Raw genomic sequence first — 22,003 nt, forward strand, 5'->3', positions numbered from 1 at the left:
GCTGAGGGACACCCCTCCATGTGCACGAATTTCGTGCACCAGTCCTCTAGTATAGTATAAAAATACAACAGTATGGTTCCTTCTGGAAGATATTTGCTTACTGCTGTATCATAAGAAAAAACTTATAACACGATTTTTTATAGATTCATTTAAGAATTTCTGGGATATAAAATATTCCTTTTTTTCTTTATTGATTAAGGTGTTACATATGTGTCCTTATCCCCCCATTGTAATATATTCTTCATGTTAACATCATTTAAAAGAGTCCTTTACTTTTTTAAAGAAAGATGCTTACCTAATTTTCAAGGGTTTCCACCACTCCATTATGAATTTCTATTGGAATTCTATAACTTAATAAGATCATAGCTGGCCCCAGAAGTATTTAATTTTCCAAAGTAATATACCATGATTTGCTAAATTAAAAAAGAGATGACTGCTATTCATATAGTAATGTATGAGTTCAATTAACTGATAATGACATAGGGCTCTAAAAAATTTTCCAGAATAGTCTTTATATGTTTTATACTAATTTTTGTATATTTTCATTACTTTTAACCCAAACTGTCTGTAATAAAAAGGTAATTCATAGAACTATACATGTATTATCTCATTTACTCTGAGACCAACCCTTTGAAGCACATATTATTACCCCAATCTACAAAAGAAGAAACGGAGATACGTCATTTTCTTAGTGAAAAAAAAAAGCTATTAAGTGGAAGAGCCAAGATTCAAACCAGAGTCTAATTCTAGAATCCATACTCTAACCTGATGTATTTCTCTAATTAGTAGTAGGTACATCCACATGCTTACCTGTTCAGGTTTATGTTGCTGTATGGTGTTATAGATGTAACTCAATCCTGACCTAGTTAAAACATAAGAAGCTTGCTCATTTATAAGTGTGTCCAAATGTGCTTCAATCTAAGATAAAACACAATAAAAAGAAAATATTTTAAAAGACTTATAAGACTGATGAGAGTAGAAGTAGACTGTCCTGCAGTCTTAGTTCTTCACCATGGGGCTGTTTCTTAAAGTGGCTATGATACCAGACTGTAGGGCACAGGGACTGCTTCTGTAACAAAAGCACTTCCTTCCCCTAAAGAGTAAGTCCTACAAAAAAAGGAGAAAAAGCCTTACTTTCAAAGAAGATAATCAAAGAGGATTCCAAGACTAGCCACTAGTCCAAAATTTTGAGTTGCTTTCCAGCTCTTTTAAAAGCTGGTAATAAGCCCTAGCTGGTTTGGCTCAGTGGCTAGAGCGTCAGCCTGGGACTGAAGGATCTCAGGTTCGATTCCAGTCAAACCTGATTGCCCAGGTTGCAGGCACGATCTCCAGTAGGGGGTATGCAGGAGGCAGCCACTCAATGATTATTTCTCATCAATTATGTTTCTATCTCTCTCTTCCTCTCCCTACCTCTCTGAAATCAATAAAAATACATTTTTTAAAAAGCTGGTAATAAGTAAAACACAAACAAAAACACTAACAAACAACAGTGTAAAATAAAATACTTAGTAAGAATTCTGGGAAAAGTAAGGGCCTTATGTTCCTAACCTCCTCACTCCCTCACCCCCTAACTTCCTAGCCTGACTCCAACACTCAAATATACCAACTGGAAAAGCCTGAAATAAATCCCATTAGGGCTGAGGCAGTAAGTTCTCTCGAGGAGAAAGCAGGTCTGTGACAACAAGAAGAGAGTTGAGGAAGGTTAGTTAAAGATTTCAGGTTCAAGAGCTGCCTAAGACCCAGGTAGCAGAAATGACTTGTATGTGCTATCTGCTTTGTGCTGTGTTTGGGAAGCCAGAGGCAGAAGGCACAGAAGGGAACTACCCTATTGGGTTGAAGTATTCCCTAGTGGGAATAAATCTGCTGTTCCCTTATTTTTATCAGTACAGGCCTGAGAGTCTGGAGGTCTTCCTTCTATTCCTCACCAGGAAGTTCCCTCAGTTTTACCAGTTTGTTTGCCAGTAACACAGTACACTACTAACTGTGCTATTACCATCAGAATGCTTGCCAGTGACTTAAGTAACTCCAATAGCTGAGCCCCTTTTAAAACTTACAACTGATTTAAAAGAGGTGAGTAGCTTCTAAGAGGAAACACATCTGAATAATCAGAACAGGTATCTCTTCTTGAGGTAACACTACTGAAAGACATAGAGCACTTTATTTTTTTTAAGTGAATCCCCCAAGAAAGTAAAATAAGTCCTTATTAGACTTACTGGGAATCAAAGGAAAACAAAATGTGCAAATGTAAACATTTAATAAAAGAGTTACTGATAAGATCCAAATTAGTATCTGAAAGAAAAATGGAAGAAAAGTAACATGGAATAAACATCAAAGAAATAGATTACAGTGAAGAGGTTTAAAAAGAAATTAGAAGACAGACTCAAGAGATAAAGTCAAATAAGTACTGGAGCTTCAGATACAAAAATAACAGATGGAGAATAATTAATTAAAGATAATACAAACTTTATTGAGAAAAAGAAAGGGTTAAATCTTCAGACTGAAATGGCTCTGGAAAGTCCAAAATAAAAATAAGGGAAAAAGAGATATACCAAAAAATATTCTGAGGAAATATATGAACTCAAAGGAACAGCCTCACAAGTTTCCAGATGGAAAAAACAGATTGCCACAAACAAAACAGAAAAAGACTAGCCTGGACTTTTTACTTGAAACACTAAGTGAAGCTGAGTCAGAGTAGAAGAAAATTAATAGGATTAATAGAAAAGGTCTGAAAATCAAGGAACTTTTACTCAACAAGGTAAACTGCTACTTTGCGGGGCCTGATAAACCACGTCTTCTAGTATCCACATCCTTGTATAATCCGTTCACACACTATGGGTTTGTTCATGCCACTAGCACCAGCCAACAGCTATCAACAAGAAGAATGCAAGTGCACACTTAAGCACTTACACAGTGGGGCCTGCTCTCTTGAAATGAAAAAAAAAAAAAAAACAAAAAAACTATGAATATTTAAGAAATGCAGGTAATTGGTGATAAAACATTGATAAATACCTGATATACTTAAATACCTAGAAAAAGATTTAGACAAATGAAAGAATTTGAAATTGAAATAATGATAAATACAGTAAAAACTAATATTTTTAAAAAGAAATTTACTAATTTTATATAAAACAGTATGCAAGAAAGGGAAATTAATCATACTTCATTATATTTCTTTTAAAATAGAAAATATCACTAATTTAGATGGAGCACACTCATTCCTCAGAAAACCACAAAACTTTACAAATGAATGTTTACTGTAGCCACTGCCAAACTGTTTATGTATTTGTGATAACACAACATTCAGAGTTTTAAAAAATTATATCTACTAATAATCACTATTTCAACATCAGAATTCAAGTATCTGGTAAATTTTCTACAAGGATTTTTTTTAGCCATTTTATAAAATCCTAAGTGATACCGTTTGGTTAAGAAAGAGAGTGATTGATATAATAAATTGTAATGTTTTGCCTAACATTGGTTTACACAGAGATAAAAATATAATTGTCCTCTATAACACCTTCTGCACTAGACACACCATAGCATATTATTATTCACAGTTCGGAAACTGAAATCTGCATACAGAATAAATGTTCAGATTAATCAGAAAAGCTTCATTCTACCACTATATACTGTGGTTTGAATACACTATCTTACCCATAACATATTCTGACTTCTCCAAAGCAAAACTAAACGACTGAATGTGTGTGTGTGTATGTATGTGTGTGTGTGTGCGTGTGCGTGTGTGTGTGTGTGAGCAGCCTTCCATCAGACTATAATGAAGAGTTTATAGGAATTAGGGCATAAAGCTAGTAACTGAGATCATATACAGAAAAACATTTCCATCACAGTGAAGTCATTTTATGGCAAAATTAACCTGGAACTGTAGCATTTCTAGACGTCTGTCAGTAAATTCAAACAGAGCTAATGTTGTCTTCATCATATACAGTGAATTGACCATGAAAGTTGCCATGTCAGCTGTGCCTAAATTGCTGGCTGACACAGTACACATCTGAAGGAGAGGATCCAAGATACACGATAAAACCTGTAAATGAAATATAAAATACAATTTATTCTTTAATTCCCAATCAGTGATTCAGGCCTGGGTTAATGGCACTTCAGAATGAAAGTCAACTAATTTGAAAGGTGCCAACTTACAAAATCACATAAGAAAAGATTAAATGGTATAATAATCAGAATACTTTTTTAAATGAGCATAACGAAATGAATATTTTTTAAATTAAAGAGAACTAATTTAATATTTGAAAGAAAACAATGAAAAGGTTTGTCAAAATATATGGATCATAAAATACCAGAATTTCAACGGAATTTACAATAGAAGAGTAATAAGCAATAATTAAAAACAAATTTACAACATACCTGCACAAAATCAGCTTGACGGGCATCTAATGGTACAACTGAAGAATCGTGAGACGCCAAAACTTCACGCAACAACATGAGTGTCTGATTTAATGCAGAACTTGGTCCAAGATCAGGTGGTGGGAGTTCAACCTAAAATAAGGTATGGTTTATCCACTGCTTTAATTTTTAAACTAAATTTTAATGTATAAATAAATGACAGTTCACAGTAAAATAATACATGCAAAAATTATAAAGCATTGGCTGGCACATTAGAAAATCAATAATTTATCAATAGCTTATATTATCCCAATCAACACAGTAAGTGAAACAAAACATTTTGTTAATTATCTCAGAATTAATATATCACAGAAGTAAAGAATTTGTATGTATAAAATGAAAAAATTTGTGAGAAAATTTAGTGTTCTTTGAATTGTAGAATAATATTTTCATACAAATTTAAAGTGGCCTATTGTTTTGTTTCTTTTAGCCCAAGTTACAAGAAAAGAGCAATCCAGAGACACCAAATCTCAAAGATACTGGTTCAATATGTATAGGTTTGGGGTCTAGGAACTCATCTTTCAACAAGCGCCCGAGGCAATTATCAGGAGACTTGTCCATAAGGCTACATATACACATCACAGAAATAGTGTAACAAGGCCACTAAAATCTTAAGCTCTGGAGTTAAGGAGATTAATTTTACATTTTGGATCTACCACTTACTAGTTGTATGTCCTGATAAAAATTATTTAACTTCTCAGTTTCAGAGGAATTCTGTAAGGATTAAATGGGATTATTACATCTAAACTACTGAGTAGAGTACCTGGCATTTACTAACTGAAAGGTATGCCAAGTTCATTATCCCTACTTGCTGGGATCATGAAAGCCAAAAAGAGGTGCCTATGAATTTTGAAAAGCAAACATTTTTCATAATACTTTTAATATTAACATAGATTTGTAAGTGAGACAAAATCCCATACTTAGAAGTCCATGTAACATACTTGTATTTTTAAAAAATATATGTTTCTATTGATTTGAGAGAGAGGAAGGAAGAGGGAGAGAGAGATAGAAGCATCAATGATGAGATAGAATCATTGATCAGCTGCCTCCTGCACACCCTCTATTGGGGATTGGGCACGCAACCCAGGCATGTGCCCTGACAGGGAATCGAGCAAGACCTCCTGGCTCATGGATCAACACTCAACCACTGAGCCACACCAGCTGGGCAGACTATATAATCTTGTGTCAGGCAGACAGAAAGGCATAAGAATTTTAAAATATCAGGTTTATATTAAGAATATTTTATATATAAAAGGTAATACATAAGTGACATCAGCAGAAATGATAAAGTATGACCTCTAAAAATACTCTCTCCTTCATAAAAACAACTAAAACAAAAAATTATCATACATGCAAATAAACAAAAAATTATGGTCCATGCACAGAAAAAAAAAAAGTCAATAGGAAATTTCCCTGAGGAAGTTTAAATGCTAGAAGCCAAAGACTTTAAACCAATTATTTTAAATATATTCAAAGAACTAAAGAAAACCATGTTAATAAACTAAAGTATGAGAACAATGTCTCACCAAATAAAGAATATCAATAAAGAAATAGAGATAAAAAAAATCAAATAGTAATTTTATAGTTGAAAAGCACAAAAACTGAATTTTTAAAAATTCACTACAGGGAACCAACAGCAGATTTGAGCAGGCAGAATGAATAATCAGTGAACTGGAAGATAGGTCAATTAAAATTATGCGGTCTGAAAAAAACAAAGAAAAAAGAATGAAAAAAATTAACAGCACCTCAGAGACTGCTGGAACACCATTAACAACATAAGTAAAATGGGTGATCTCAGAAGAAGGAAGGGATGTCGAAAGAATATTTGAAAAAATAATGGCAGAAGACTTCACAAATTTGATTTTTTAAAATCTATTTAAACATCCAAATTCATGAACTCCAAGTACAATAAACTTAAAATGATCCACTCTGAGATACATCATAATCAAACTGTCAAAAGACAAAGAAAGAATCTAAAAGCATTAAGAGAAATAACTCATCATGAACAACGGATTCTCAATAAGATTAACAGCTGATTTCTCATCAGAAAACATGAAGACCTGAAGACAGTGGATGAAACATGCAAGGCTCGAAAGAAATAGACTGTCAATCAAGAATTCGGCATTCAGCAAAATTATTCTTTAAGAATGAAAGAGAAATTAACACATTCCCAAAAAACACAAAAATTCTTCATTAGCAAGCCTGCTCTACAAGACGTTAAAGGGAATCAATCCTTCAAGCTAAAATGAAGGGACACTAAACAATAACTCAAATTCTCATGAAGAAATAAAGAACACCATTAAAGATTCCAACATAAGTAAATATAGAAGACATTACTAATGTACTTTCTGTTTGAAACTCCCATTTTTTTCCTATCTTCATTAAAAGACAAATGCATGAAGCAATAATTATAAATCTATGTTGGTGAAGACACAATGTAAAAAGACTTAATTCAAAACAATAATACCATGAAGGAAGAGGATAATGGGACTATATAGGAGCAAAATTTTTTGTATATTACTGAAAATACTTGGTATTAATAAAAATTAAAGAGTTATAAATTAAGATATTTAATTGTAATTTGCAGGCCACCACTAAGAAAATAACAAACCATTCACACACATGTTTAAATAAAGAATAAGGGAATTAAAAAAGCATACTAGAAAATATTTACTAAACACAAAAGAAGGCAGTAATGGTGGAACTGAGAGCAAAAAAAAATTAAGTAATACAAAAACAAGTAACAAAATGGCATATATAAATGCTACTTTATCAGAAACTAAATTAAATTTAAAAGGATTAAATGTGCCAACCAAAAATCAGAGATTAGCAGACGGATTTTAAAAAAACACACTGACCCAACTATATGCTGTCTTCAAGAAACACATTTTAGATTTAAAGACACAAAAAGCTTAAAAGTAAAAATATGGAAAATATATACTTTGCAGACAATAACCAAAAGAGCCAAAGTGGCTACAGTAATTTCAGACAAAAGACAAAAACTGCTACTAGAAACAAAGGACATTCTTATAATGTTTATTATAAAAATACTAGAGGCCCAGTGCATGAAATTCTTGCACGAGTAGGGTCCCTAGGCCTGGCTGGCGATCAGGGCCAATCTGTGGAGCTACAGGGGTGTATGTGTGTGTGTGTGTGTGTGTGTGTGTGTGTGTGTGTGTGTGTATGTGTGAATCGGGGCCCTCACTTGCACCCGCCTTGGCTGGCCTGGCACTGCCTGCTCACCAGCCCTGCCCCCGCCACTGGTTGGGGCCTGAGGGCTGTGGGCAGCTCCTGTGTTGAGCATCTGCCCCCTGGTGGTCAGTGCATGTCATAGCAACCAGTCGTTCCACCGGTCGTCACACTATTCAGTCAATTTGCATATTAGGGTTTTATATAGATAGATGTGCAGCTAATAATTGAGCCCCAAAATACATAAAGCCAAAACTGAAAAAAACGAAGGAAAAATATCTCCCATGAAGGAAATATTTATTTCAAGTTTCATATCTCCTTCAGTTTTACTTCCCCTTTTCTATTAAATTCAAATAAATTTGACCTGAGAAAATTTTCAGAATATAAAGTCACCTCTATAAAAGTAATTTTATCCATTCCCTCCCCACCACCCTTTTTTTAAAATTCTCACTCAAGGATATTTTTTCCCCATTTGGGCTTTTTTAAAAAAAAGCTTTTATTGGTTTTAGAGAAAGAGGAAGAGAGAGGGGAAAACATCAATGTGAGAGAGAAACACCAATTGGCGGCTTCCAGCACTCCCCAGCATTGGGACCCAGCACGCAACCCAGGCATGTGTCCTGACTGGGAATCAAAGTTTGGTGTATGGGAGACTCTTAACCAACTGAGCCACACCATCCAGGACCATTCATCCACTTTTAAAGAGTATCTAGAATGTTGTTAAACTGATGGTAACAATGGTTAACTAATGTTATTTCCAAGTTGAAAGATTTTAGAAACTTTCAAATTTGTGCCTTTCTGCATGGTGTGAATTTTTTATAATGAGTAAATGCATATCAATTTTACAAAAATCATGATCTCTGTTCCCAGAATTGAATAAAACATGCCAACCTGTTAGTAACAGTTAATTCAGAATGACAAGGTATGGGTGATTGTTATTCTCTTCTTTGTGTTTTCATGTTTAAAATAAAATTAAACATTTATTTAAAAAAATAAGTATATTCATAAATTTATAAATTTAATTAAAATATGTAGTTATAACATGTTAATTCATATATATTCTTAAGTAATGTAAAATGAATAGAAGTTATTCATATAAAATATTATTCAGTGGAATCTCTACAAATCATGAGATTAGCCAGAAGTCTAACAGCTTTAAATTAGAATAGGGAGCCACATACACCAGAGGAAATGTGTGTGTCTCAGTTTCACAATACCTTTCATAAATAAAAAAAATAATAACCATGAATTTACTAAATCCTCCAGGAAAGCTAATTTGGGTGTAGAACTTTAGTGTAACTACAAATACTACATCATTAAGATCCTAGATGTTTAATGTGCAATTTTCTCTTTTTAATTATAAACGACAACATAGCGGCGTTTAGAAACAAAAGAACTTAAAGAATATCTTTCAAAAACTCATTTAAAATTTTTTAAATTGCCAATCAAAACAAGACCAATGATAAAAATCTTATGCACAGATGCGGGAAAGCTGAAATCTTTTTTTTTCATCCCCTTGAATTAAGGTCTTTAAAAGCTGTGCAAATTTAAGCAAAAGTCATAACCTGGCTTAACTAGAGCTAATCTATCCTACCTAATAAAATAGTACTATGAAAATTGACCGCACCTTCGCTACACCCAAGCCATGCCCACAAGCCAAAGCCACGCCCACAAGCCAATCAGGGCGAGTATGCAAATTACCCAACAAAGATGGAGGTTAATTTGCATATGCTGAGGGAGGGAGGAGTGAATACTGAAGACAACTTAGAAGGAAGAGGGAGGAAAAGCGGAAAGCAAGGTGACTGCCAGAGGGAAAGCCCGGGCGGGGTGGAGCGGGGCGGAGCAGGGCGGGCGGCAGCAGCGCATGGGTACAGAGCGGGGGCGCCAGACCAAGGCGGTTGCTGTCATTGGGGTGAGACTATGGTGGTTACTGAAAATTCTTTGCTCCTGCACTGCTGTCCTGCCCAGCGCTCGCACTTGCTGCTGGTGCTGGCCCCGCTCACACCCACTGCCGGCGCCGGAGCCACTGCCTGCACCCACTGCAGGCACCAGGTCTTAATGAGAATGCCAAAAAAAATGGAAAAGGACCACTCAGAAATTAAGCTTACACTGTCTGAAATAAAGAATATACAGAAATTCAACAGTAGATTAAAGGACCCCAAGAATGAAACCAAAGATTTGAAACATGAGGAAACAAAAAACACCCAACCAGAAAAGAAAAAAGAATCCAAAAGTATGAAGATAGTGTAAGGAGCCTCTGGGATAACTTTAAGCGTACCAACATCTGAATTATTGGGGTGCCAGAAGAAGAGAGAGAGCAAAATATTGAAAACCTATTAGAAGAAATAATGACAGAAAACTTCCCTACCTGGTGAAAGAAATAGACTTACAAGTCCAGGAAGCGCAGAGAACCTCAAACAAGAAGGATTCAAAGAGGACCACACCAAGACACATCATAATTAAAATGCCAAGGGCAAAAGACAAAGAGAGAATCTTGAAAGCAGAAAGAGAAAAACAGTTAGTTACCTACAAGGGAATGCCCATATGACTGTCAGCTGATTTCTCAACAGAAACTATGCAGGCCAGAAGGGAATGGCAAGAAATATTCAAAGTGATGAACAGCAAAAACCTACAACCAAGATTACTCTACTCAGCAAAGCTTTTAGAATTGACGGTCAGATAAAGAGCTTCACAGACAAGAAAAAGCTAAAGGAGTTCAGCACCACCAAAACAGGATTATATGAAATGCTGAAGGGTATTCTTTAAGAAGAGGAAGAAAAAGAAAAAGGTAAAGATAAAATTATGAACAACAAATACATACCTATCAATAAATGAATCTAAAAATCAAGTGAATAAAAAAATCTGATGAACAGAATAAACTGATGAATAAAATAGAATCAGGTGCATAGAAAGGGAGTGGACTGACAATTCTCGGGGAGAAGGGGGTGTGAGGGGAGCAGGAAGAGACTGGACAAAAATCTTACACCTATGGATGAAGACAGTGGCAGGGGGTAAGGGCATGGGGTGGGGTGGGGAATCAGGTGGAGGGGAGCTATGGGGGGGGGGGGGAAGAAGAACATATGTAATAATCTGAACAATAAAGACTTATTTTAAAAAAATAATAGATCCATTACAAATCATTTCACAGGGGATTTCAGTACTATCCATTCCTAAATAAAAACTGCTATCAAGTTTGCTATCACCATGTTTTACTAACCATTCACTATAAGCAGAATCCTCTGATCTCATATTTGTTTTAACAGACAACTTTCTGAAATATCCCCAAACATTATAGTACTTTAAACTCGTTTGTACTATGGCCGATCACATAGCATATGGCACAATACTGAGACATTGTCAAAAATCCCCTCCAAGAAGGAGAACTTTCCCACGAAATGCAACATTCAAATTCATAATTTCTCTTAGTAATCTGTCTATGGCGCTTATAACATGACTGAATGCCATGGTGCATTCATCAATAATAAGAAGTTGGGCTTTTTTAATGGTTTTAGTAACTATACTCTTTATATCGAGTCTAGAAATTGAAGTTTCATTTAATGGATTTGGTAATTTATATTGGGAATGAAAGGTTCTTCCACCAAGAAGTAAATCCGCAGCAATTCATGTAGATGCTGTGGGTAAAACAGTACCACCACAACCTCTAATATAATGTATTAAAACTTTATAAAGATACTAGAGGCCCGGTGCACGAAATTCGTGCACGGCAAGGGGTGGGAGGTATCCCTCAGCCCAGCCTGCACCGTCTCCAATCTGGGACACCTCTACATCACTCTCACAATCCAGGACTGCTGGCTCCAAACTGCTCGCCTGCCTGCCTGGCTGATTGCCCCTAACCGCTTCTGCCTGCCAGCCTGATCACCCCCTAACCACTCCCCTGCTAGCTTGATCGACGCCTAACTGCTTCCCTGCAGGCCCAATTGCCCCTAACTGCCCTCCCCTACTGGCCTGGTCGCCCCAAAATGCCCTCCCCTAGAGGCCTGGTTCCCCCCAACTGCCATCCCCTGGAGGCCTGGTCCCCCACCAACCGCCCTCGCCTGCAGGTCTGGTCCCCCCTAACTGCCCTCCCCTGCAGGCCTTGTCCCTCCCAGTTGCCTCCCCACAACTGCCCTCCCCTGCAGGCCTTGTCCCTCCCAACTGCCTTCCCCTGCAGGCCTGGTCGCCCTAACTGCCCTCCTCTGCCAGCCTGGTCAGCCTAACTGCCCTCCCTTGCAGGCCTGTCCCTCCAAACTGCCCTCCTCTGCCGGCCCGGTCACCCCAACTGCCCTCACTTGCAGGCCTGGTCCCTCCCAACTGCCCTCCCCTGCCGGCCCAGTCACCCCTAACTGCCCCCCCCTGCAGGCCTGGTCCCCCACAACTGCCCTTCCATGCAGGCCTGATCCCCCCAACTGTCCTCCTCTGCAGACCTGGTGGCCCCCAACTGCCCTCCCCTGCAAGACTTGTCCCCCCCAACTGCCCTCTCTCCCTTGCAGGCCCTGTTGTCCCCAACTGCCCTCCCCTGCAGGCCAGGTCGCCCCCAACTGCCCTCTCCTACAAGTCTGGTACCCTCCAACTATCCTCCCCTGCAGGCCAGGTTGTCACCAACTGCCCTCCACTGCAGCCCTGGTCCCCAACTGCCCTCCCCTGCAGGCCTGGTTGGCCCAACTGCAATCCCCTGCAGGCCTGATCCCCCCCAACTCCCCCCCTCCACAGGCCTGATTGCCCCCAACTGTCCTCTCCTGCAGGCCTGGTCACCCGCAACTGCCCTCCCCTGAAGGACTAGTCCCCACCAACTGCCCTCCCTCCCCTACAGGCCCTGTCGCCCCGAACTGCCCTGTCCTGCTGGCCTGATCACCCCCAACTGCCCTCCCCTGCTTGCCTGATCACCCACAACTACCCTCTGCTGCCTGCCATCTTGTGGTGGCCATCTTTGACCACATGTGGACAGCCATTTGTGTGAGTGTGTGAGGGTCAATTTGCATAATACATCTTTATTATATAGTATACATGGGTCTATTTAAACTAATCTTATTTAGAGGACCTTGAGTTATTGGATTTCTTTACTCATGTCTTTAATCAAACATGGGAATTTTTTAGCTATTATTCCACCAGATATTCTCTCTTCACCTTTCTCTCTTATTTTTCTAGCATTTCCACAATATGCAAGCTGGTCTGATTAATAGTATTCCACAGGTCACTTAGGCTCTGTATTTTCTGTTGATTCCTCAGACTTGAAATTTCCATTGAACTATCTTCAAGTTCATTAAGTCATTCTTCTACCTGCTCAAATTTCTTAATTTTTTTGATTAAAGTATTACATATGTGTCCTTATCTCCCTATTGCGTCCCAACCACCCTCCCATTCATGCCGTCAACCCCATTGTCCGTGTCCATTGATTGGTAAGGCTTATATGCATGCATACAAGTCCTTTGGTTTATCTCTCCCCTTTACCCCCACCCTCCACTACTTTCTCTCTGAGGTTTGAAGGTCTGAAAGATGCTTCTCTGTCTCTGGATCTGTTTTTGTTCATCAGCTTATGTTGTACATTATTTTCTATAAATGACGTAGATCATGTGATATTTATCTTTTTCTGATTGGTTCATTTCACTTACCATAATGCTCTTCAGTTCCATCCATGCTTTTGCAAATGGTAAGAATTCCTTCTTTTTTACCCCAGCATAGTATTCCATTGTGTAGATGTACCACAGTTTCTTAATGCACTCATCTGCTAATGGGCACCTAGGAAGCTTCCCTATCTTAGCTATGGTAAATTGTGCTGCTATGAACATAGGGGTGCATATATCCTTTCTGACAGGTGTTTCTAGTTTCTTGGGATATATTCCTAGAAGTGGAATCACTGGGTCAAATGAGAGTTCCATTTTTAGTTTTTTGAGGAAACTCCATACTGTTCTCCACAGTGGCTGAACCAGTATGCATTCCCACCAGCAGTGTACGAGGGTTCCTTTTTCTCCACAACCTTGCCAGCACTTGTCCTTTGTTGATTTGTTGATGATGGCCATTCTGACAGGGTGAGATGCTACTCCATTGTTCTTTTCATTTGCATCTCTCAGATGATTAGTGACTTTGAGCATGTTTTCATATGTATCTTGGCCTTCCTTATGTCTTATTTCGTTGACCATTTTTTGATTGGGTTCTTTGTCTTCCTTTTGTTAAGTTGTATGAGTTCCCAGTAAATGTTGGAGAATAAACCCTATTGGAGATAACATTGACAAATATGTTCTCCCATGCAGTGGGCTTTCTTGTGTTTTGTCGATGGTTTCTTTTGCTGTGCAGAAGCTTTTTATTTTGATGTATTCCAATTTGTTTACTTTCTCCTTAGTTTCCATTGCCCTAGGTGCTGTATCCTCTCTAATAAAATGGTAATATGCAAATTAACCATCACTCCGCTACATAAGCCACACCCACCAGCCAAGCCACGCCCACCAGCCAATCAGGGCGAGTATGCAAATTAACCCCAATCCAAGATGGCTACAGCCACAGAGAGCAAGGTTTCCCAGGTAACAGAGGAAGCCAAGCTTTCTGCCAGCCGTTGCAGGCCTAAGCCTCCACTCAAGCTACAAAGTTTCAATTATAGAAGGTAAACAAATTCAAACAAATGGCGGCAGAATGGAGCTTGAGAGAGCAGGCCAGGGTTGCCGGTGGCAATAGGGGAAGCAAAGCTTTCCGCACACCCTGGCCGGGCTCACCCGCTTAAGGCTACAAAGTTTCAATTGTAGAAGGTGAATTAACTGCCACAGAAATGGCTGCCGGAGCCCCAGGCTTGGCTCCGCTCCATGCTACAAAGTTTCAATTGTAGAAGGAAAATAAATTCCAGATACCAGGGCCTCCCCTTGGGTTGCCAGGGGGCGTGGCCAGCCTGCAAACCACCACAGGCCCCTCGCTCAGGCCGCCCCACACCCCAAGGGAACCCCCACCCTTATCTGTGACACCCTTCAGGGCAAACCAGCTGGCCCCCACCCCTGTACCAGGCCTCTATCCAATCTAATAAAAGAGTAATATACAGATTGATCATCACTGCAACACACAATATAGCTGCCCCCATGTGGTCAAAGATCCTGCCCCCATGTGGACACAAGATGGCCACCACAAGATGGCCAGCAGGAGAGGGCAGTTGGGAGGCACCCGGCCTGCAAGGGAGGGCAGTTGAGAGGGACCAGGCTTGCAAGGGAGGGCAGTTGGAGGTGATCAACCCTGGAGGAGAGGGCAGTTAGGGGTGACCAGGCTGGCAGAGGAGGGAAGTTGGGGGCAAACAGGCTGGCAGGGGAGCAGATAAGCATCAACCAGGCTGGCAGCAGAGTGGTTAGGGGCAATCAGGAAGGCAGGCAGGCAAGCAGTTGGGAGTCAGCAGTCCTGGATTGTGAGAGGGATGTCCGACTGCCCGTTTAGGCCCGATCCCACCAGGAGTCCCAGATTAGAGAGGGTACAGGCTGGGCTGAGGGACAACCCCCTGCCGTGCACGAATTTCGTGCACCCGGCTTCTAGTTGTTAAATATATTGCTATGACAAATGTCTGCTATTTTGCTACGTATGGCTTCCTCTAAGATTTTTATGGTTTCCCGTCTTAAGTTCTTTATCCATTTTAAGTTTATTTTTGTGTATGGTGTAAGTTTGTAGTCTAGTTTCATTTTTTTTTTGCATATATCTGTCCAATTTCCCCAACACCATTTATTGAAGAGACTGTCTTGACTCCATTGTATGTTCTTGCCTCCTTTGTCAAATATTAATTGAGCATAGTGGTTTGGGTCGATTTCTGGGTTCTCTATTCTATTCCATTGGTCTATATATCTGTTCTTGTGCTAGTACCAGGCAGTTTTGAAAATAGTGGCTTTGTAATACAGCTTGATAGCTAGCATTGAGATCCCTCCAACATTGTTCTTCATTCTCAGGATTGCTGAGCTATTCAGGATCTTTTTTTTTTATTCCAGATAAATTTTTGGAAAGTTTGTTCTAGGTCTTTGAAATATGCCATTGGTATTTGGATGGGGAGTGTATTGAATGTATAGATTGCTTTAGGTAATATGGACATTTTAATGATGTTGATTCTACCAATCCATGAACACGGTATGTTCTTCCATCTGTTTATGTCTTCCTCTATCTCTTTTTTCAGTGTGCTGTAGTTTTCTGAATACAGGTCTTTTTCCTTTTTAGTTAAGTTTATTCCTAGGTATCTTAATATTTTGGTGTGATGGTAAATGAGATTGCTTTTTTAGTCTCTCTTTCTATAAGTTCACTTTTGGTATATAGAAATGCCATAGAGTTCTTGAGTTAACTTTGTATCCTGCTACATTGCCGAATTCATTTATTAAGTCTTAATAATTTTTTGATGGAGTCTTTATAGAGTTTTCTATGTACAGTATCATGTCATCTGCGAATAAGGACAGTTTTACTTCTTCTTTTCCAATTTGGATGCCTTTCATTTCTTTTTCTTGTCTGATCGCAATGGGTAGTATTTCCAGTACTATGTCAAATAGGAGTGGTGAGAGCAGGCATACCTGTATTATTCAAGTTCTTAGAGAAAATGGTTTTAATTTTTGCCCATTGAGTGTGATGTTGTCTGGGTATGTAATATAAGGCTTTTATTATGTTGAGGTATGATCCTTCTATTCCCACCTTGCTGAGAGTTTTTATCAAGAAAGGGTATTGGATTTTGTGAAATACTTTTTCTGAATTGCTTGATATTACTATGTGATTTTTCTCTCTCAATTTCTTTATGTGCTGTATCAGGTTTATTGATTTGCGGATATTGTACCATCTTTGCATTCCCGGGGTAAATCCTAACTTGGTCATAGTGTATAATCTTTCTAATGTAATGCTGAATCCAAGTTGATAGAATTTTGTTGAAGATTTTAGCATCTATGTTCATCAAGGATATTGGCCTGTAATTCTCTTTCATTGTGTTGTCTTTATCTGGTTTTGGTAATACGGTGATGCTGGCTTCATAAAATGAGCTTGGAAGTGTTCCTTCCTCTTGAATTTTTTGGAATAATCTGAGGATAGGTTTCAGTTCTTCTTTGAATGTTTGGTAAAACTCCTGTGAAGCCGTGTGGCCCCGGACTTTTGTTTGTTGGAAGGTTTTTGATGACTGCTTCAATTTCTTCCATAGTTATTAGTCTATTGAGATTTTTAGATTCTTCCTGATTGAGTTTTGGAAGGTTGTATTTTTCTAGGACTTCGTCCATTTCCTCCAGGTTGTCTAGTTTGCTGGATAGAGTTGTTCATAGTATTTTTTAACAATCCTTTGTTTTTCTCTGGGGTTTATTGTTATTTCACCTCTTTCATTTCTGATTTTATTTGGGTCCTCTCTATTTGCTTCTTGGTGAGCCTGACTAGAGGTTCATCAATCTTGATTATCCCTTCAGAGAACGAGCTCTTGGTTTCATTGATCTTTTGTATTGTTTTTTGGTCTCTATGTCATATATTTCTGCTCTGATCTTTATCATCTCCTTCCTTCTGCTCACTCTGGGCTTTTCTTGTTGCTCTCTTTCTAATTCTTTAAGTTGTAGAGTTATAGGACTGCTTTCATTGTTTTCCCAAGATTTTAGATGTTTGTGTTTTCACTGTCATTTGTTTACAGCATGTTTTTAATTTCTTCTTTGATTTCTTTGGTAACTCAATCAATGTTTAATAGCATGCTATTCAGCTTCCAAATGTTTGAATTTTTTAATTGTTTTTATTGTAGTTTATTTCTAATATTATGCCATTGGGGTTTGAGAAGATGCTTCATGTGATTTCAATCTTCTTGAATTTGGAGAGACTTTGCTTGTGACCCAATATGTGGTCTAACTTTGAAAATGTCCCATGTGCACTTGAGAAGAACGTATATTCTGTGGCTTTGGGGTGAAATGTTCTGAAGATGTCAATTGACTCCAACTGGTCTAGTGAGTTATTTAGGATTGCTATTTCTTTGCTGATTTTTTGTCTAGAGGATTTATCCAGTGATGTCAGTGGTGTATTAAAGTTCCCTACTATGATTGAATTGTTGTAGATCTCTCCCTTGATATCTTCCAAGAGTTTTTTTTATGTATTTACTTGCTCCTGCATTGGGTTCATATATGTTTATCAGGGTTATATCCTCTTTTTGTATCGATACCTTTAGTATTATGAAGTGTCCTTTCTTATCTCTTGTTATGGCCTTCACTTAGATGTCTAATTTGTTGGATATAAATATTGCTACCCCAGCTTTTTTTTTTCATTTCCATTTGTCTGAAAGATATTTTTCCATCTATTCATTTTCAGTCTGTGTGAGTCCCTTGTTCTGAGATGGGTCTCTTGTAGACAGCATATATATGGGTCATTTTTTTTTTTTTTTATCCATTCAGCCACTCAATGTCTTTTGATTGGAGCATTTAGTCCGTTTACATTTAAAGTTATTATTGATAAGTACTTGTTTGTAGCCATTTTTATTTTTTGTGGCTGTATTCCTTCTTCCCTTTTTATTTCTTCTTTTTACACCAGTCCCTTTAGCATTTCTTACATTGTTGGCTTAGTAGTGATAAACTTCCTTAGCCTTTTTTTGTCTGTGAAGCTCCTATTTCCCCTTCAATTTTGAATGATAGCCTTGCTGGATAGAGTATTCGTGGATTCAGTTCCTTGCTTTGCCTCACTTTTTAAATTTCTTTCCATTTTTTTCTGGCCTGATGTGTTTCTGTTGAGAAATCATTTGATAATCTAATGGGAGATCCTTTTGTATGTAACTGTCTGTCTCTCTTACAGCCTTTAAGATTCTCTCTTTGATCTGAAGGTTTGCCATCGTAATTATGACGTGTCTTGGTGTGGGTCTTTTCGGGTTCATCTTGTTTGGGATTCTCTGTGCTTGTGTGACTTTTTTCTTCTCCACATCAGGGAAGTTTTCTGATATTAATTCTTCAAATAGGTTTTCTAACCCTTGTTCCTCTTCCTGTTGTTTTCGCACCTCTATTATTCGTATGTTGCTTCGTTTCATGTTTTCCCAAAGCTCCATTAGGCACTCCTCCTGTCATTTAATGTTTTTCTCCAACTGCAATTCAGTTTGGGTGTGTTTTGCTCCCCTGTATTCTAATTCGCTAATTCGGTCCTCCACTTCTCCTAGTCTACTGTTGAAACTTTCCCTGGTGTTTTTTATTGCAGCTATATCACTCTTTATTTCTTCTTGATTCTTACATAAGTTGTTGATTTTTTCATCCATCCGGTTTATGAACTGTATGATTCTAAATTCCTTTTCTGACATATTGCATGCCTCTGTTTCACTTAGCTGCTTTTCTGGAGATGCCTCCTTTCTTTCCTTTGGGAGTTTCTTTGTCTACCCATTTTTGTTCTCACCACGGTACCTAGGTGTCGAGTCAAGCAGGGGCTGCCCCTTGTGTGGCAATGGCTCCTCGTGCAGCAGCTGCTCCTCAGGCAGTAGCAGCTGCTACTCCTGGGATGGGGGTGGGCTGCTTGTGTTGCTGTTGCTCCACTGTCAGGGGCAGGCTACTCACGGGGATGCTGCTCCTTTAATGGGGGCAGGTTGCACGCAGCTGCTGCTCCTCAGACATGGGTGGACTGCTTGTGTCGCTGCTGCTCCATAAACGGGGCGGGCTGCTCACAGGGTTGCTGATCCTAAGATGGGTGTGGGCTTCTCATGCAGCTGCTGCTCCTGGGACGGGGGTGGGCTGCTCACAAGCTACTGCTCCTTGGATGGGGGGTGGACTGCCTCTCCTTGGATGGGGGCAGGCTGCTCGCAAGGCTACTGCTCCTTCGACAGGGGCAGGTTGCTCGCAGGGCTGCTGCTCCTTGTACAGGAGTGGGCTTCTCACGTAGCTGCTGCTCCTCAGATGGGGGTAGTTTGCTCACGCGGCTGCTGCTCCTCAGACAGGGGTGGGCTGCTCACGAGGTCAAATCTTTTATGTTTTCCATTATTTTTGTTTCTTTTTAGGTTCTCTAACTCTTTTATATTTCCAACCTGTTCATACACTCTTTTCTTACCCTCTGTGTTCTAGATACTTATGATTAATATCAATATTCCCAACTGGCTAACTTAGGAATTATTTTTGACCCCTCCCTATAATTTACTAACATTCATTCAGTCACCAACTTTGGAAAATTTATATTTACCTTTTAAGAATCTATCCCTTCATGGCTCTTCCTAGAAGCCTTAGAGCACATATTTCCATTAAAATTACTTCATTAGTGCCCTAATTGCCCAATTTGCAGCCTGGCCTTTCTCCTATTTATATGCCATAATACTTTCCAAGTGATTTTTTTTTACTAAATGAAAGAAAAAATTTATTTGTGACTCAAAGCTTGTGTTCTTGCATGTTCCATTTATTTCCTCTACTCGGGATGATCTATACCCAGTCCCCTTTTCACCTATCTAAATCCCTCATGACCGACAAAGTTCAATTCTTATATGTCCCTCTCAGAAAAGCTCCTCTCTGCAAAGGAGTATATGAAGGTATACTCCTCTTAATGTGTTAAAAGGCCTTGAACACACACCTTTCAAAAAACATGTGATTCTGTAGTAATCACTAATTTATTGGACTATTTTCTGCTAAAGGAGAAGCAATTTGAGGCCAATAGACCTTGATTGTTTGATTTTGAATTCTCATCAGCTAGTACACTTATTCATGTTCAAAGTTTTTATCATATATAAATAATTTCTTAAAAATTGTATTGAAATAAAAATGCCTCTAAGTATATACACATAACCAGAATTGTTAGTAAACTTTTTGTGCAAACAGAAATACATAAAACAGGAAAAAGTATAAGATAAATATGCCAGTTCTACAAATTCATGTTGCTTTTCCAAAAGAATTTGAGTCATGCATGGTGGTCAGAGAGAAAACTCCTATTAAAGCTTCTCTGTGTTCAGGAATATAAAAATTGACAAGATACTCTAGACTGGCTTGCTACTGACTGTCATACACTATATTATAAAACCTGTGCCTAATATAACCAGGCTATTAGATACAACAGCATAGTTAAAAAGGAGAAGAAGAAGCCAGCATAGTGACTGTAGTGCATCCTTGAAAAACTTTAGACTATAATAATCAAAAGGAAAAAAATTTAATCACTATAAACCCATTCCTTTAGGTCCTGTCACAACACACTGCTCAATTTAAAATATTAGTTCTCATAGGATTCTTTCAGTTTTCTGTTGCTGTTATTTATTTGGTTTTATTTCTTGGGGAAGGGGTTATTATCATGTTTATTTCCATAATTAATTATAGTACTAAATTCAAAGGAGCATACATTTCATAAAGACCAAGCTGGACCATCAGAGAGTAAAAATACAATAAACTGCTTAAAAAAACATTAAGTAAGAGTTCCAGTTTTCTAATTTGTATGTCATTTTAGCCCTGACCTAAAGACAGTAAGTTTGATTTAGTTACAAAATTTTGGTTATAGAAAAACGGTAATGAAACTAGGGCTTAAGATCCTATCTACAATTATGACTCAATGTTATGCTGTTCCAGGAACACAGGCTATAAACCTAGATCCAGTAAGCATCTCAAAATGAATGTTGTTATTCATAGGAAGAACTCAAGAAAACATTTTATGAAATGAGAAAAAAAAATCACCAGTGTAAAAACAGCAAAACATTAAATGTGAAAGATACACATTCAAATAGTTTAAGAATTGCATTCTTCAAACATACCTTGTCCATTAATTTACTTGCATGAAGACTCAAGCTATTGAAGAATATTTTTTTGCTTAGCAAATGCATTTCTTCAATGGTAGTCAACAATGTGGTTGCACTATTTCCAACAATGCCACTAAAAGCAAAGAACATTTCAGGTTGCAAAACAGGCTAAAACAATTCAGTTATTTAATTGAATAAAATTATTTAGAAAGATCTAGATTTAAATAAAAGTTTATTTTATTACATTTATTGGGATGACACTGGTTAACAGGATCATACAGGTTGCAAGTGTACATTTCTATAATACATGAAGTGTTTATTGCATTGTGTGCCCACCACCCAAAGTCAAATAGAAAAAATAAAAGTTTTTATATAGAAGATTCATAATGATATAAAAATTTACATCAGTAACTGTGAATTAAAACCAATTACTCTGGTTTCACATAAAAATGACAGTTTGGTGTGTTTTTGTTTTCATTATGAGTTAGATAATGAAGAAATGAAAACAAAGTACTATATTTTTAATACTTCACAATCTCTTTAAAAAAACAGTGGGTTAGAACAGACTCATAATATGCAAACCTGTATTTCTATTTTTCCACTACTAAAATAAATGCATGACTTGTTTATCCAAGAATATATAATTTTAATTGTAGGAAAACCATTTCATCAATAGCTCTACTGATAGAACATTTAAACTTTATTAATACTGAGTTATTCCTTGAATTAAAATCATTATACCATATCAGTAACACACCTATAAATTATAGTTTCTCAAAATTT

The 22,003-nt window shown here is 38.0% G+C and overlaps 1 protein-coding gene across 2 annotated transcripts in view; it reads right to left on the reverse strand.

The window, feature by feature from the left end:
* The window catches only part of COG6 (component of oligomeric golgi complex 6), a 130,830-nt gene that overhangs the window by 47,843 nt on the left and 60,984 nt on the right, over positions 1 to 22,003 (reverse strand). For both annotated transcript variants that reach the window (XM_079779001.1, XM_079779000.1), the window contains exons 13-16: positions 21,236 to 21,353; positions 4,378 to 4,509; positions 3,875 to 4,042; positions 811 to 918 (exon numbers count right to left, since the gene is read on the reverse strand). In XM_079779001.1, the coding sequence (XP_079635127.1) occupies positions 811 to 918; positions 3,875 to 4,042; positions 4,378 to 4,509; positions 21,236 to 21,353 (526 nt within the window). The remainder of the gene's footprint in view (positions 1 to 810; positions 919 to 3,874; positions 4,043 to 4,377; positions 4,510 to 21,235; positions 21,354 to 22,003) is intronic.

Source organism: Cnephaeus nilssonii (genome assembly GCF_951640355.1).
Source record: "Cnephaeus nilssonii genome assembly, chromosome: 8".
Taxonomy (NCBI): domain Eukaryota; kingdom Metazoa; phylum Chordata; class Mammalia; order Chiroptera; family Vespertilionidae; genus Cnephaeus; species Cnephaeus nilssonii.